General features: G+C 38.6%; 1 protein-coding gene across 2 annotated transcripts in view; it reads right to left on the bottom strand.

The window, feature by feature from the left end:
• Positions 1–16,797, bottom strand: part of TULP4 (TUB like protein 4) — a 147,016-nt gene that overhangs the window by 40,699 nt on the left and 89,520 nt on the right. For both annotated transcript variants that reach the window (XM_032184291.1, XM_032184292.1), the window contains exons 3-4: positions 9,533–9,661; positions 9,056–9,217 (exon numbers count right to left, since the gene is read on the bottom strand). In XM_032184291.1, coding sequence (XP_032040182.1) covers positions 9,056–9,217; positions 9,533–9,661 — 291 coding nt within the window. The remainder of the gene's footprint in view (positions 1–9,055; positions 9,218–9,532; positions 9,662–16,797) is intronic.

Genomic DNA, 16,797 nt, shown 5'->3' with positions numbered 1-16,797 from the left:
GCAATTGTGCAGGTGAAGATAATGTTATTTGAGGCAATCTGGCAAATTACAGAAATGATTATTATATGCCCCTGTAATTATACCCACACTGATTCTGACTCGAATATTTACTGGCACACGCACTTCTATATTCTTTCTTGACTCAAGACATTTTTTAGAAAGTATCCTATAACAGATTTTTCAGTAGAAGGAGCAAACCTTCTTTATAATGTTTACTAAATTTACAATATGCCTCAGTTTACTCTAGACAAGGAAAAGAGTTGCTGTTTTATTTTTTTTAACCTGTGTTAGGTTTCAAATTGCATTCAAAGTAGCATGCTAAATGAACTAAAACCAGCAGCTGGAACATCTTCTCCAGAACATCTTCTGTAGCTTTTAACATGGAGAGGACTCCAGGCCTGGACCCACACCAGAAGTATGTTGGAACGCTCTTTGAGCAATGTGGTTTTCTGTATTCTCACTAAACTCTGCCAGGAAAATGCACACATGCCTATGAAGAACGTATTCTTCGTATATATCAAATTATACATAGCAACAAAAAGAACTATTTGGTACTGGTAGGTGGGAAAATGTAATTAGTTTTACCAACAACCACTCAATCAGGCAAATGAGTCAACTGATACCCAGAGTGCTCACATACACTTGGCAGTCTCCTGTACTGTTCCCAAGCCAGGGTTTAGCTATTTCCTAAAAGATATGTTGTCTGCTGAAGTTAAAATCACCTTCCGAGTTTTAGAAGTCAGAATTTTTGCTGGGATTCTGTGTGTGTGGTGTTGCTTTTTTTTTTTTTCTTTTCTCCTAATTGAACATATTACTTAGCAACAAGAATTGCACTCTGGACCAGTAAAAATGCAACACAAAGTATTTTAGAAACAATGTTCTTGCTGTTTTGACTTTCATAATACAGAATCAAGAAGCTCCAGGGTCAAGCTATATGCTAATGGAAGCAAGTGCCCCAAATTCTGCTTTCTCCTTCTAGGTCTTGGGTGTTGGCAGAGAAGGGTAACACAGCATGGGCAGGAAATATGTAGGATGGGTGAAGACAAGTATAAGGGAGTCAACATGGAGATACGTTGTGTAATAAACTGTTACCAAAATGATGCACTGCACAAGAATGAGTGTCCTCCCCAAAACAAGGAAAGGGAGGAAGGATTAACCCCTTTTCAGCTGAGGCAGCTGTTCACAATCCCTGGACATCAGAACGCCAACAAGAAACTGGCTCCTGGACAAAGGGCAAAGAGCACAAGTTGAATGCACCACGCAGAATAACACCCTGATGGGAAAGGGTCTGGGTAATAAAGAGATGCTGTTTCCGCTTTCCGTTGGTGCACTACCTCTTGTTGACAAATCTGAGGAAAGGCCATGTGGTATCGCTTACCAGAAATACCACCTTTAGACTTCTGTTTACTACAGGAGTTGGCCTTGCTTTCCTGGACAAGACCTACTGCAGAAATCCACAAATGTCCTCTTCCATATTCAATCACTACAATCCTTTCTCCTCATGCATGATTGAGACTACACACAGGCATGAAAATCATACCCAAATTCAGGACCCATGTTGGCTCACTGTCTTGTTACTAACATCCCAAAAAAATCACAGATCAAGTCACATTGCTAACAAGGTTTAAATTAACCATGCCAATAGCTACATTTATTTTGAACCATAAAGATCAGAAAGCTCTGGGTGAACCAAATGATTCCTAGGGCCAAAGCATTCTCAGTCAAATGGCTTTGGAAATGGAATAACACAGACTGTTTCTGATAAATGCTCTAAATATTCACAGTTTAGAACAAAAAAAACCTTCTACTTACATGCCCTTTCCTGACCAACTTAAAAGTGTGACCAAACAAATTAAAGGAAAATAAAATTCTGACTTTATATATGACTTCTCAGATAGAAAGATAATTTCTGCAGCAGGTGTCATTTTTGCCTGAACTACCTGAAAACCAGGATAAGCATTTGCTGTTACTTTGCACAGGTATCCTGCAAGTCCTTGTTCTTACTGTTTGCCCCAGAGCTGAAGCATAACGCAATGCTGTTCAGAAACAGAGTTTCAAGTGAGCGTTCCTTGTCCCAGACAACTGAAGACTTCAGGCTACATGAGCAAATCCTTCTATACAAGTACTAGCAAGGTGAGCAGAGAAGGAAACTATTTCTGTCTTCCTGACACTTCCCACAGAAAGGCTGGCAGTGTCTCTATTTGCACTCATCTTTATTTTGCTGATTCAAATACTGACGGTCCAAAAATATGAAACAGTACTGGGTATAAAAATGCTAAGTGGACTCAATAACTGAACGGCACAATGAGTCTTCAGTTCTTTTTCCATCTCAAGTTTGTCATTTCCATTAACATCCTTTCTTTCTGACATCGCTTAATAAACCCTAGATTCTGGTCATCTAAAATAAGAATATTGTGACCTATCCAAGTGTCATGCTGGATCAAGGTAAAGAGTTAGGAAATAGAGTGTTGAAGGTGATCTGCACATCCTTGTACATTGTGCATCCAAGAGGATGCAGAAATCCATTTGCTTTTTGCAGAAACAAACATTAAATCCCTTTACCCTGTCTACAGGAGACTGCAACGAGGAGCGAAAACATTAAAACATTCGTATTCTTCTTTTCAGACAGAGTCATTAAGGGAAAAAAATCTTTGCAAGACTCATCTGATACAATGTTGACATGAAACATTGCAGCAGCAATGTGAAAACATGAGCCAGGATGCCGTCAGCACGTAAACAGCCCCATCTTACAGCCCTCGTGACGAGAACAAATAGCTCCATCTCGCCAGCTCTCTCAGTGCCTTGCCACTACAGACAGGATGAGGAGCATCAAGGGAAAGATTAGGCAAGGCACAGATGAAGCTAGTGGGAAGAACAAAACACATTGAAGCATCACCTTGTTGCTCTGCTCCTTCAACTATCTGCTCAATAATTGTGCATTATTGGCCAGGGTTTCTGGCAGAAAAAAAAACTTGTCTGGAATAAACCCACAGAGAGATGCGATGGCTCCTGAAGCCGCAAATGAACCCTAGAAGCTCCAGAGAGAGCATATTTACTCTTTGTCCTCCCCAAAACGCAAGGCAAAGCCTATAAAGTCCTCAGCTGAGTACTAAAATCTGCAGTAAAGCTGCTCATTGCTGGTGAGAAAAGGAGAGCAAAACTGAAAAGAGACACAGAGCACCAAGCTATTTAACTCTTTCCAGTCCTTCATTCTGAAAGCCGCATTCTCAGCAGAATGATGCACAAACAGCTACTTGAGACAGAAAAGTGAGAAAAGACAACGCTAATGAAACTATATATAGACACCAGAAAAGCAATCCATTATTTCAGAAATAGCTGCATAATGAAGCTTTAAAACAATATAATAAAAAGAGATGGGAGAAAGAAAGGCTAAATAGCACTTAAAATTCACATTACTTTTTTCACATAAAAACTGTCTGTCACTATTACGTGGCATCATAAAAATCAAGTCACCAAGCAAAGAACAAAACCAGCGTTACTGGCTTGCAGCATGTATAAATATATAAATCAAGAATCATAGAACCACAGAATGGTTTGGGCTGGAAGAGACCTTAAAGACCATCCAGTTCCAACCCCGACATGGGCAGGGACGCCACCCACTAGTCCAGGTTGCTCGAAGCCCCATGAACCTGGCCTTAAAGAACACTAAAGTCTATGCAAAAAAACATTTAAACATTCTAACTGTAAAAAAAAAAAAAGACTATAAAAGGGTACAATGAATTAATTTTAATATTAAGTCTGCCATGAAGGCCTGAAATGCTTCTAAAAATAGTCCAAAATATCAAGACAGTTAAGTTGTGTTGGGTTTTGTTTATCTATGTGTTTTTATAACAGATTTATCTTAAAAGAAGTCTCTTCTCTCTGTCCTTTTATTGCATTTTAACAGTACTTCTCAATTATGGAGCATGCAATGTTAAGATCTTTATATGATTTAACCATTGCCTTAAGTCCTTGTGGCTTGAACAAACCACCTAGTTAATTAATGACACTTCTTCAATGCTATATAAAGCCTCTAGCCATTTTTTCCCAATAATTTGTGTAACTCACCCATAAATGAAAATAAATCTTTCAATTTTTCCTCAACAATTGTAGCTTACCCTACAATTTTGAGCAGCTCTAATCATTGTAAATACATATATAGGGTCACTTGATAGTCACTGCACTCAAAATTAATGAGGGAAAAGATGTATTTCTACATGTTAAGAAATAAAAATAGAGGCATTTTATAGGCTCCTTTATCTGAACCTACAAAGATTCTTGGTAGGAACAAGAAACATTCTAATAAAGACCAAAATCATTGCTTATACTTTCAAATTTTACCATTTATTTTCATTTTGCCCTTCGAAACCTTCCACTACTCATAATGATTAAGGTGAGTATGTCCCTTTCCTATACCGCCCCAGTTGCCTGTTTGCCTCTTTCATCATTCTGTCAACTCATTAGAAGGCTGTCTTCAAGATCTTGTTTCCACACAGGTAGATGTCTGAGCATAGTTATACTCGATCAGTGTGACTCCTGCAATAGCAGTGACTGCCTGAATGAGATTTGAGCTACAGCATCTGATTAAAATCAAAATGGTAGGGGGAATGGAAGCACACACTCCTCATTCCAGAGCATCAAGCAAAAGAAAGCACAGGTGGGAGGATGGCATCTTGGCACAAATGGATGCAACATTTTCAAACACTTAAAAATTCCTTATTTTTAAGCCATGTTCTGGAAGCTAGGTACGGCTACTATTCCTACTTCTAGTGTAGGACTTGTTTTGAATAACTATTTCCCTGAAAAGGCTGTAGCACTGCAAGTCATGGACCATGGATAAAAATGGGGGGATCCAAAAGCAGACGGTACTCAAATGGCCATGGTTTGATTAGTTATTCCTCCCAGGACTAAAACCACACCAAAACCATGGAACCAGACAGGCAAACTCATTGAAAGCCTGGTGCTACTGTAGCCATTTGACAGTGCTCCTTGTTAATTTTCTTGTACCTCCAGGCCTGAGATTTGCTAATGCTGTGATGACTTGGGGAAAATACTGACATGACTAAATGTCACATTATCAGCTTATGACTATGAAAACTGATGCCTCATGAAGGTCAGCAGCAATCTACATTCACCTTGCTGAGGCTGCCTCAGCCCAGCCCCTATGAGGCTAGACGGACCAGGCAAAGGCGAGTTCAGTTGTCAAGGTGGGAATCACCTTGGGGAAACAGATCTGCCTCAGCTGGGGGGAGTCCTTCTGGACTGCACTGCTGGTTCCCCTCCTTAACGTGAGGTCCTCTCTGGGTGCAGGGCTCTGCCCTGAAGCACAGGGTGCTCACGGCAGAAGGAAAGCGCTGAAACCTGCCTCAGCTCCGTGCCTGTCAGGAAAAATGCTGAAGTTTCTGTGGTTGCCATGGGAGTAGGGCCGGCGAGCGCCGGGAGCAGGAGTGACTAACAGCATAGAAACTGCCTTCCTGCACAGCTACTGCGAGCCATGGAAGATTAAAACAAAAAACACAGACCTCCTGCACCCTGCATTTTCAGACAAAACAATTTTATCTGCAATTGGTCTCATAGTTTTTCTTCCAATTTCTCAGAAGACCTTACAGTGTGCACAGTATCTTTTCCTAATGCTGTGCCTGTTTTCTCTTCCACTGAGATCAATATTCTGCATGATTAGACTCAGAACAGGTTCAAACCAGGGGCCTTTATTCATACATCCTTAGTATTAATGTACTTTGTACTGCAGTGGGACCATATACAACAGTTAACATCGTGCCAGGCAGGATGCAAATCACATTGGTAAACTGCTTGTACGTTTATTTTCAAAGCAAACAGAAGAAAGTTCACATGTATTCATTGTCTGACATATCTTGGTCAAAGAGAATCCTGGTAAGTCTCTGAATTTCCACTCTATATCACCCTGAGGAAGCAGGCTCTGTAGCCTCCGGTAGCCCTTGGAAAATCAATTCCAAAAAAAAAAAAAAGAGAAAGGAAGGTCACAATCCAGAGTGATCCCATCCATCCAAGTGTAACACAAGTGTCATTCTGCTCAAGATATGAAGGACCCAGTCCTGTGAAGTTTTCATATTGCGTGTATTTGCTTCCTGCTGGTACAATGGGGCTGTGTGCCTTGGCCATAAGTGTGCTCTGGATATAGAGTATACAGGAACAGGAAACTGCTAAAGCCCTCCACTCTGGCAGGACTGCAGAAATACAAAGAAAATAAAAAAAATAAATTCTAGTCCTCTTCAATTAACATGCAGAATTGCAATTAAAAGGTCTCTGTTTAGAACTAGCTACAGAATCCCACAGCTCAGTGTCCAGACTCAAGACCTAGGTGTGAACTACAGCAAAAATCTGCCAGTGACCTTCACAAGATCATCTGTTGACACAGGATGCCGAGAAAGAAAGTGTTGCAGTCAACCAGATTGTACCAGGTCTCCCCTGACTCATAGTAAGTTTGTACCCAACACACAAAGAGAAAGGACTTTGGGACTCAGAAGGACTTTGGGAAGCGTTAAGTATGGAGTTTCAACCACAGGTGGCATCAGCCACTACCCTGGAGGCCTCACACACATGCCTGTATCAGAGCACAGCAAGGACAAAATACACTCCACTATCATCACATACGCACTTAAAAGTTTGACTCTCTATTTGCCATATTTGACATAAAAGTATTGCTAACTCACCTTTATGTCAAAACAAGAAGATGGTTAGCAATACTATAGCTCCAACCATTCTTCTCCTCCACCAGAAAGATAGTTGTAGGAAATTCTCTTCTTGCAGAACTGCCAGAGAGCAGCTAGAGCAGTCAGTGATAGACTACTGGTGTCAGACAGATGGGAGAAAAGACAGAAAATGAGACTGGAAGCAAAGAGGAGAATGCACACTGCAGATGACTGAGGGGGAAAGTTGAGAGAACTAAAGAATGAGGTGAAAGAACAGTCTATATTGAGTGCATTTTTATGAAGACAATTAAAAAAATAATACTGAACAGTACATTTCCCTTGGAAATTTAGCTTTCCAAGTTAATTGTGTTAGAGGTTAAGGTGCTATGCAATGTAGTTTTTCAGAATTACTTTCAGTAGTAATTTTCATGGTGCCAGAGGGGTGACAAAAATAATATGACGAAAATATAAACTTAAATTTTCACATTTACCTTTCACTCACTGTACAGAGCAATCAATTACATTAGGCAACAGGGAAGATGCTGAAGCTACACTAGACTATAACATTCTTAATCTCATTTGCACAGACAAATCGGGAGAGAAATTAGATAAGGAGATAAGTTAGTAAGTGCATCCATTTCTGTATGAGCTTATTTGTGTGTAATAAATGCAAAGTCTTTTTCCCCGAAATTTCAATTTTCAGTATGAACAGAGCATAGTCTCTCCTAAGAACCTCAGTGAATTTTATTTCTTGGTGTCTCTGGAGACAAATACATCTAAATACATATTAGAAGATCTCTTCACCAACTCTGGAGAACTGCACAAGGATTCATCATCAGTTAACATGCAAACCCCATAGTTTGGAGAACTGTAGAGATTAACACCAAACCTGTGGCTGGTTTTGGTTTCTATTACAGTGAGTTTGTCAACAACACAATCTCCTAAATCAAGCAAGTGATTTTCACACAGCTGGAATTGGCCATTATGTTCACATGTGCTTATCTGGACGCTGAACAAGTGTTTGTTTTATGGAATAAGCACTTATGGAGCATCCAGTTTAGAAAGTACAAACATATTGGCTAATTTGAATTAAAAGGCAGTCAGTCACCCCAAATTAAGCGCTCAAGTGATGATATTTCCAAATACAGCAGTGAACTACAACCGAGAATCATACAAATGGGGTAGCCTCATATTTAAAACATAGGACTGAGAGCTATTAGATGTTAGTTTCTCTCCTACTTCTGCTGCTTGTCTTTTCCTCTTGATCTTGAGTAAATTATTTATTGCCAAGACTCAAATCTCCCCAGATTCAAAAAGAGGCAGTTAGGCACCCTGGCTTTAAAGAGCAGTGTTGTAATAATTAATTCATTATTCTTTGCAGAGCACTCTGAAATTATTAGATGCAGCCGCAGAAATGTGTATTATTATTGCTACTGTACTCCACTAGCAATTCTCAAAATAACCCTGCACATATCATGTATGGATTTGTAGTATTCTGAATTAAAGTCAGTGTACCTTGAGTCCTGAACTAGTATGTTGACTTGAAGGTGTAAAATGAAGAAAGGAAAATAATCCAGTCTTGATCATAATGCAAATTCTCTTTGCACTATTCTACTCCCATCATTTCTTTCAGTACTATATTTTCCACACATTAACCATAACGATAGCAAGTATGTGGAAGGGCAGACCATTCCACAAAGGTCAACAGCTGAATGGCAAAGGACCATTGCAAATTCTGCAAATGAAACCAACAGGCTAGCTCAAGCCCCACTATAAATGGTGAAGTGACCAACATGATATGCTTTATTAGAAAAGCAGTAAAGAAGGTTTTTTAAACTGTCTTTTTCAAAGCTCAGCAAGTTTTGGGCTCAACGGTTAAAAAATGGCCTTTTTAAAAATGATGTGTTTTGCATAAGGCTGACAGGTCCCTCTGACACAATCAGTTTGATCCCTTTGCTCATGAGAAGGCACCCCTGTATGTCAGTTGAACTGTTTTTGCTGCAAGTGCAAACTGGGCAGCTCTATACTGAAGCAGCTGCTCAGATGTTTACTAGTCTATGCTGTATCTCTGCTCAAATGCGTATTATCGCAAGAGCTGCATCAATGAATTAGGGATACAATTATAGATTCCCATCTCAAACAACTGACTTTGAATAAGACTCCATGTGATCCAGGGTGAAAACTGATGATAGGCAACTTGGTACATTAGTATATTTGACTAATGAGAGCAACAGGATGGATTTAATTTTCCACTATGTGTGGGAGCACCAGTTTTGACAGAAACAGTTCTTAAAAAGTGGGCATTTTATTTAATGACTTCTTCAGAGGTGTATTCTACAGCATACCACTGCGATATTATTAACAGCCTCTAAAAGTTCCATTACCTGTTGGTCGTCTGGAGTCCATATGCCACATGTGATCTGACTTTCCAAGTTTATTTCTGAAGACCAGTGTCTTTGTCCACTGACTGAACCAACCAGCACAAATCCATCTCTGTAGGAGATAAGGGCTTGAGTCCCATCATGGCTCCATGTAAAGTCGCTTACCTTAATATATCAAAGATAAGAAAATAGATGTATTAGCCATGGAGTAATTTTTCATTGTTTTGATAAAAGGTGGCACTGCACAGAGATAGGCAGGACAACTCTTTAGCCCAGTAGCAGTTCTGATTTCATGGCTATCAGACAAAGCAACTGTCCTTGCAAAGTGTCTTTGACACTTCTTGCATACTCCTTTCAATAAATAAATGTTTCGTTTTCTCCTGCACATTTCAAACGGTATAAAGTACTACTCATTGTCCTCTTCATTTTGTCTCTCAGGACTTGATCACTTTGGACTGAAGAGAAAACACGCATACCAACCTGTGCCCCACGATCATTCACAAGCTCCACAGACCATCTGCCTTCGTACTGTATCCAAACGAATATTCCTCCGTCTGCATCACAGGTTGCTAATTTCTGAAATGGTTCGTTCCATCTAACCAGCACAACCTTAAAAGATTACAAACAAAAACAGCATTACCAAAACTGTGTAGAGTGCTAACAGCTATTTTACAAGAAGCAGTTAAACAATACTGCAAAATAAACAACATTGCATTTAAATTCCGAAGAAGATGTACAAAACAGTAATTTTCAGCACAGCAGTAGGCGTCTCTCAAGAACAGCTGGAATCATTTTGTCATGACTGTCAGTGAACACAGGCTCTCTCCCCAATCAGGCCTTTTTGGAAGACATCACATGCTTTTAAGAAAAACACACACTATGCTGGAATGTAGCATTTCATTACAGAAACGGCAAACCGAAGGCCCCGTACCCAAACCACGTTCAAATTTTCCTCATCATGATTTCCCTCATTACAATCTCCATGTCTCAACTCTGCAAATGAAGTTACGTGCTCTGACAGAAGATCAAATTTGAATATTCGTGTCACCAGTGACATGAAAAAATTTTCTAGAGTCCCTGCTTGTTAAAATACAGAAATTTCATAGAGAAATTGCTTCGCTTCTCAGTGCAGAAGGAATACAAAGCAGTTTTAGGCTCTCTACTCTGTGCATTAGAACTATCTGAGCTTTTCTGGAGAACCTAATCAAGTCCAAACCTGCCAAATTGCTCTCTCATTTATAATTAATATCAATTTAACAAATACAGTATCTCTCACGGCCTCAGTACAGAACTGAAAAAAACACATCATCCTAGTGCCTGAAGCAGAAATTAGTTGTAAAACCATTTACCTTCTGTTAATGACTTTTTCTTAGAGCCTTTTTTCCAAATTAGTTCTATTTCAAAAACATTCTGATATGGCTGGGATGCTCACATTCATACACAATGAGCTTCTCTGCCAGTTACGTTACAGAGATGTAGCATATACAAACAGAGAAAACAAATACGAAATTCTCAATCAGTAGAGTGTTATTTCAACTACTTAATGGGCACCCAGATCTAATGATGCTTTTTCATAAATCTAAATAGATAATTAATCACTTAAAAGAGACAGAAAGAGAAGACTTTCCTGAAATATATTCTGATGCTTACTGGGAAGCAATGATGCTCCGAAATGTTCCAGTCCTAAAATGAACTCCGCGTACACAGATCCACCAGACTTCACAATGAAAACAGCAGTTTTCAGAATTAGGATATAAATATGCCTGCCTGAAACCAAAACTTGACAACTGAAAAAAAAAGATGTTCTTAGATTTATTTAAGGAGCGCTACACTTATTTGCTGAGTGCTATGGGTCACAACCGCAAAACATGCAAATCTGTGCAGCCCTCCGGTCCTGAAGGATCAACCCTCGCACGATTAAAAGGCTAGAAGAAAACTGTTTCTTCATGCATACATAAAGATTATAGGAAGAAGTGGATGTGACAAACTACACCCTCTGTTGCTATGCAGCTAGGAAGAATCCCATTTGAGATGCTGCAGAAAAATGCTTTGCTTTACTTGAACTAAGTAGAACCCAATGCCAACGTGCTAGTCCTGCCTCTGGTTGGGTGAATTATGTTGTAACACTATATGGATTATATCATACTTGCTTTTTTTTTCTTTCTTTTTTTTTAAAAAAAAAATTTGTTCATTTTTGGAAGAGCAGTAAATAAAATATTCCAGCATAGTAATATAAGCATCTGTATTTTGGTTGAGGATTCACTCTAGCTCTTCTGTCTAAACAAGAACAGCACGAATTTTTCAATTTTTCTTTTCTGTTTCTCGTAACTTATATGCACACAGCCATCATTTCATCCATCCTGAGACAAAACATGAGAACTACATAATTGCACTTGCCACTATTGCCTAACGGCATTAGCAAAGTGAAGAAAACCCCATACGTGACATCAGGATAACTCTGAAAAACCTGGCTTTTGAAGGTTGGCAGTAGCCAAGGCTAACAATGACTCTACACAGAATTGAAGGCCGTTAATACCACTGAAAATCAGACCTTTAATGATTAGACGGTCTCCACACTGGACATTTCATAGATCAAACAAAATAAATTGCTAGAGGATTTAGGAACAAAAGATAAAACTAGTTCAAATAACATTATGCTTTTTGATGAACACCATCAAAGGTACCGCTATCTGCCTCAAAATTGCCCTGTTTTATCTAACAAAGATTTGAGACAAGCATATGATTTTACAGATTAGACAAACCAGCTGACTTAATGGTATGAATTATGGGCAAAGTGACAGGAATTACCTTGATGTGATTTTCATCTTTTCTATTTCAAATAGGAATCTTCTCAAAGCTAGAAGGTAAGTTTTGAATCAAATGCTGTTCTACCTGTATTTTCCCTCAATTTGATAAAACATCCAAGGACACGTTTGAACGTAAATAATATTACCAAAGCTCTGCCCCCTCCTTCCCAATTAGTAACTTCCAAAACCTGTGTCTGGTGAGCTACAAAGGTCAAAACACCAATAAGCCCCTGGCTTTAAGAGTAATAATCTTAGCACTTTATAATTACAAATGAAAATGAGGCATTGATTTTATATGCCTTCTGATAATATGCTCATAAGGAAGTCATTTTGCAATTTGAAAATTCAACTTCTTAAAACGCAGAGCAAATGCTACCATTTTATGAGGTCATTTTAAAGCTGTTTTCATCATTTACATTTAACACCTGACTCCAGGTGCAGACTCTACAGCTGCTTTGGGTATTTCCAATTTCATTTGAGGCACTCAACATACTGAAGCAGAGACTAAGAAAGGAAGAAGGTCTGCCCTAAGTATTATGACAACTTTTGGCTTTTATGTTGGTTAGAAAATAAAACGTATGAAAACATGCTCCATTGCCAGAGCACGTAAACGTATAAGCTTGAACTAGCCCTCCAGAAAGAAGAATTTACTGCTAGCCCATAACGCAAAGATATCGTTACTTCCACTAACAGCTTCAAGTCACAGGGGCCCCATCTTCACTTCTGCTACCTTTATGGTTCTCTGCTTCCCATTCAGCATCTTCCCACAGGTACTCAAGGAATAAACTGTTTTTATCTTGTAATGAAAGAAAAGAAATGTTGGCATTCCAAAGAAAGTTGTCTGTGGGCCATGTGGTCTGCACTGCCCTTGCATACTGGCTATTTATGTATTTATTTATTTTTAATTACCTATAAAATTACCAATTGTGCTTGTTCTACTCTACAAAAATTTTGTATTACAGACATTAATCAGCTTCTAAATTGGTATCTCATGCAGAAGACGATCTCCCATAAATAAAATACCAAATAACTCCAAGCCCAATACACTCATTTAAGTACAGTGTAAAGGCCAATATATCATACCAAATAGGATTCTTGCCATGAAGTTCAAGGAGCTTTTGAATCAAGGTCTTGCATTTTCTTTGAGCTCCTTTTTAGACAGTGCTTAGTAGTGTAAAATTTATTGAAAAGTGGAACATTTAGCATCATTTATAGCTCTGTTTTAATTGTCAGCTTGAATTTCAGGAATTAAACTTAGTTAATGTTAAAGATGCTAGAAAATCTCCCAAAGAACTGACTGCATATTCTAAAGAAGAATGAAGGCAGATGTTTAAGTATCTGCATCAACCTCAGACATAAATTTGGTTGACCAGTTACAATTCACCTTTTATCTTTTGCTGCTTTTGATTCTCTAAAGGTACATGGCTATTTACCAAAGAAAGGTATATACTACAAAGAAACTACCATTATTCCAAAGCACGTAGACAATTTGTAAGAAAGCAGGTGTAATTCACTAGGTGAAACAGCAGACACACACAATTTTACAAACTGTTCCAGTTTCTGCTTTAAATATTTTTTTTTTTTCCTAGAGGAGTCCAAGCTTGTTAATGGCAAGCAAAACCCCAGCAGAGACCAAAGAAGCCAAGATACAAATACGCTGGGCTATCACATTCCCCTCATGCTGACGGGGGGCGTGGATTCCCATTTTGAGAGCGCTTCCCTGATAAAGCCACTCTGAAGGTATTTGTTCCTTGTCTCCCATTGAATCCCACCAGGCTAATGCTCAGAACCGCATCCTTAACATCTTTTATTCACACATGCATACAAGAAAAAAGGAAGCTCGGCTACAACTATCCTTTCATCTCCATCCCTTCTGGTAATATTGAGATATTTGCAGTCTGATGGACATTAATTCTCCTCCGTCACTCAGCTTGGCACCACTTTCCACCGTGTATGGGACTAATTGCCAAGCTCTGCTAGTGTCCACCAACTCAGCAGTGAAACCATTCATCTCCAAAAACACCCTTCTGAATGAACACGCCTTAAGAAGAGATCACAGAAAGGTGGCAGCACAACTTCTTACCAATGGATATTCCTTTTTGCTGCTGCTGTTTCAGACAAAGTTATCTAATGTCACATAAAATACAAGCCATTAAAATTATTCTAATAAAGAAGACTCCTCTAGTAGAAATCTTCGAAGGAAATAGCTGAATATAAAGCTGTACCTTGAAGTTTAGAGCATTTACAATGTGAAAAGAATGTGAGCTTTAGGTTGGGAAATGAAAAACTTGAATAAATGTGAAAGGTTTAATCTTGGAAAATTTGAGATATAGTATTTTCCTGTTCTGAAATTTCTGCGTGCAAATTGTTTCCTGCACTTTTTATACATGTATAGCAAATGTTAAAGGATTATTATGACTTTTTTTATAAAGGTACGGAACTTGGAAAAATCACCAAAAACTACATGCTTTTGAATTTTTCTTTCCAAATGACACATATATATGTATATTTACTTATTTATTTAAAGCTTCTATTTTGGTTAATGTTCATTTTCAACCAAACACTTTTCTTGTAAAAATTCTGACAATCTCTAGGGAAAACCCAGCCACCCTCTGGGTTAGGGTATCAGCACCCTCCCTGCACCGCGGTCAGGACCTGCACACCATGGTCATTTCTATCCATGGTCAGTAAGACCACAGCTGGTGAAATCTCGGTCCTTGGAAGTCATCTGGTAAATTGCAATGGATTAGAAGTGTAACTTGATGGTACCTGGGTTTAGTAACTAGGTTTAGTAACTACCTTCATGATTTTAGTCTAGCTTCCTTTCAGCCTTCTCCCAGTTACATTCTCTCTAGTCATCTCAGCTGGCCCAAGATTTGTTCCTTACAACATTAAAAACTCGTTTATGCATAAAATTAAAGTGAAAAACATTGGTAACTAACATACATTCATTTCCAGTATAACAAAGTAATCAAAACAAAAATAATTGATAACAATTCTCAACAAAAAATGTTGAGCAAACATGAACAGTTTATGAACCACAGTTACTTCTTGCTTTCACAGACACTCTGTTTGGAAAAGGCCTTGTCATATGGCAAAGGAAACACCTGTTTTATCATGATTTAAAAGCAGCAGGCATTTATTTTTAAGATTACTTAATTATCCTTTAAAATTCCATTTTTATTTTATTCTAAAACTTTTTGGTCCATGACTTCAAATAACAAAATAAAATCTGATCAGTCACTGGCCTGGAAGATTATCAAGTTTCTTAGAAAGACACTGTCAGAGAAAGATCATCATCTAGCTAGTAATGATAGTATTTATTAAAGTGTTAGACCAAAACTTTTGAGTAATCTCAATTTTGAGGTGGCAAACATATCATTTGTAGTTAATGTTTCTTTTTCCCAATAGAAGCCAGGTTTGGTGATTTAAATTAATTACATAATATCATAATTACATAATACATAAAATATGTGCCATATTTTATAGCACAATACTAGACTTTGCTAAAATTTATGGTATTCTGAAAGCTTTTCTTATTCCTAATTTCACTGGAGTTTTTGGAGGAGGTAGCTGAAAATATTACAGCAATCAATATTCCAAGAGCAGAAGCCCTTAATCTAGAATGCTATATAATATTCATTACTGAAATCTTACCTCTGCAGTTCTTAAAATATGCCATCTATAATTGCTACAGAGGCAAGGGACAAACATCTAGAGAAAATAAATGAATAAATAGCTAAAGCAATTATCAAATTTAGGAAGATGTTATTACAGAAAAAAAGTAGAGGCACTGTAGTGAGTAATTTTTTTCCACCTCGGATCCTCCATCCATTTTACTGGAGAGCAGGCACACGCTAACAATACAAGTCTTCTTCAGCACTGCTCTTCCCTTAGCAACATACGCTATGGAGATCTGCTGGTACATGGACTGCTGCAGCAGTAAAGAGTGGATAATGCTTCATGGGAAGTACTCGATCCCAACGTGATTTGCCACACGAGGAGAGCTCAGCTCCTTTATCCGGTGCTAGCATTTCTGAAACTGGCAGTGAACTAAGCATCTTTGCAGGGTGCACAGGATTTGATGCACTGTAATTCCACTGAGCACATCGAATATTACACAACCTGTGCAATTGCTGGCCTTTTTTCCCCCTTTAAGTCACACTGCTTTTCTAGTGCTATTGAGAGTGCTGGTATGAGTCCACCTTCCATGCAGTGAAGGCAAAAGACCTGACTGTTCCTAAGATAGAAACAAAAAAAACTGCTGAAGGAGATTATACTTCATAATGCCTACGAGTACAGGGCTCAGTCTATCTGAAGGCTGCCTCCAGTCCTGTACTTGTAAGGAAGCAGCCACATTTTTAAAGGAACATACAAGGAACAAAGCATTGGGAAAGAGGACTGGAAAATCTATCTAGAACCACCCGAGCATCAAGATTTGCTGTACTGACTGATCACAGTATGCGATCCCCTAAAAAGTAGATTGATCTTCACTCATATTTGCAAACAGGCAGAAATGCATGTTACAGAGCACTGGCCCACACTGGTTTATTAGTGACAACCAAGATGAAGAGCTGGGTAGGTATACAGCAAAGGCAAAGGACGAGTGTGCAGGGGGGAACAAAAATGAAACACAAAAGCAAAGGGGTCAGAGGAACTAATAACCACCTCTATTGGCTAACAGAGTTCAGTGTGGCTTTATACATTATATACAGAGACACATACAGTGTATTAGGTATTTTACTTACATATAATATGACTGTGTGCATGAATGCATACCCGTATTAAATCCTTGAGGAAACTCCATCGATCTTGCACATTTTTTGACTTGTTAGCTAATCAGACTGATTTTTTATAATTAGAATGCAATTTAGAAGTGACAACAGGTGCCCAAAATAAGCAACAGCAGTTCACAAGCTGTTCCTTCTCTCTGTAGGT

Source organism: Aythya fuligula, chromosome 3, assembly GCF_009819795.1.
Source record: "Aythya fuligula isolate bAytFul2 chromosome 3, bAytFul2.pri, whole genome shotgun sequence".
In the NCBI taxonomy this organism is placed as follows: Eukaryota; Metazoa; Chordata; class Aves; order Anseriformes; family Anatidae; genus Aythya; species Aythya fuligula.
Note: the sequence above shows the minus strand (reverse complement) of the source record. Positions and strands in the feature narration are given on the sequence as shown.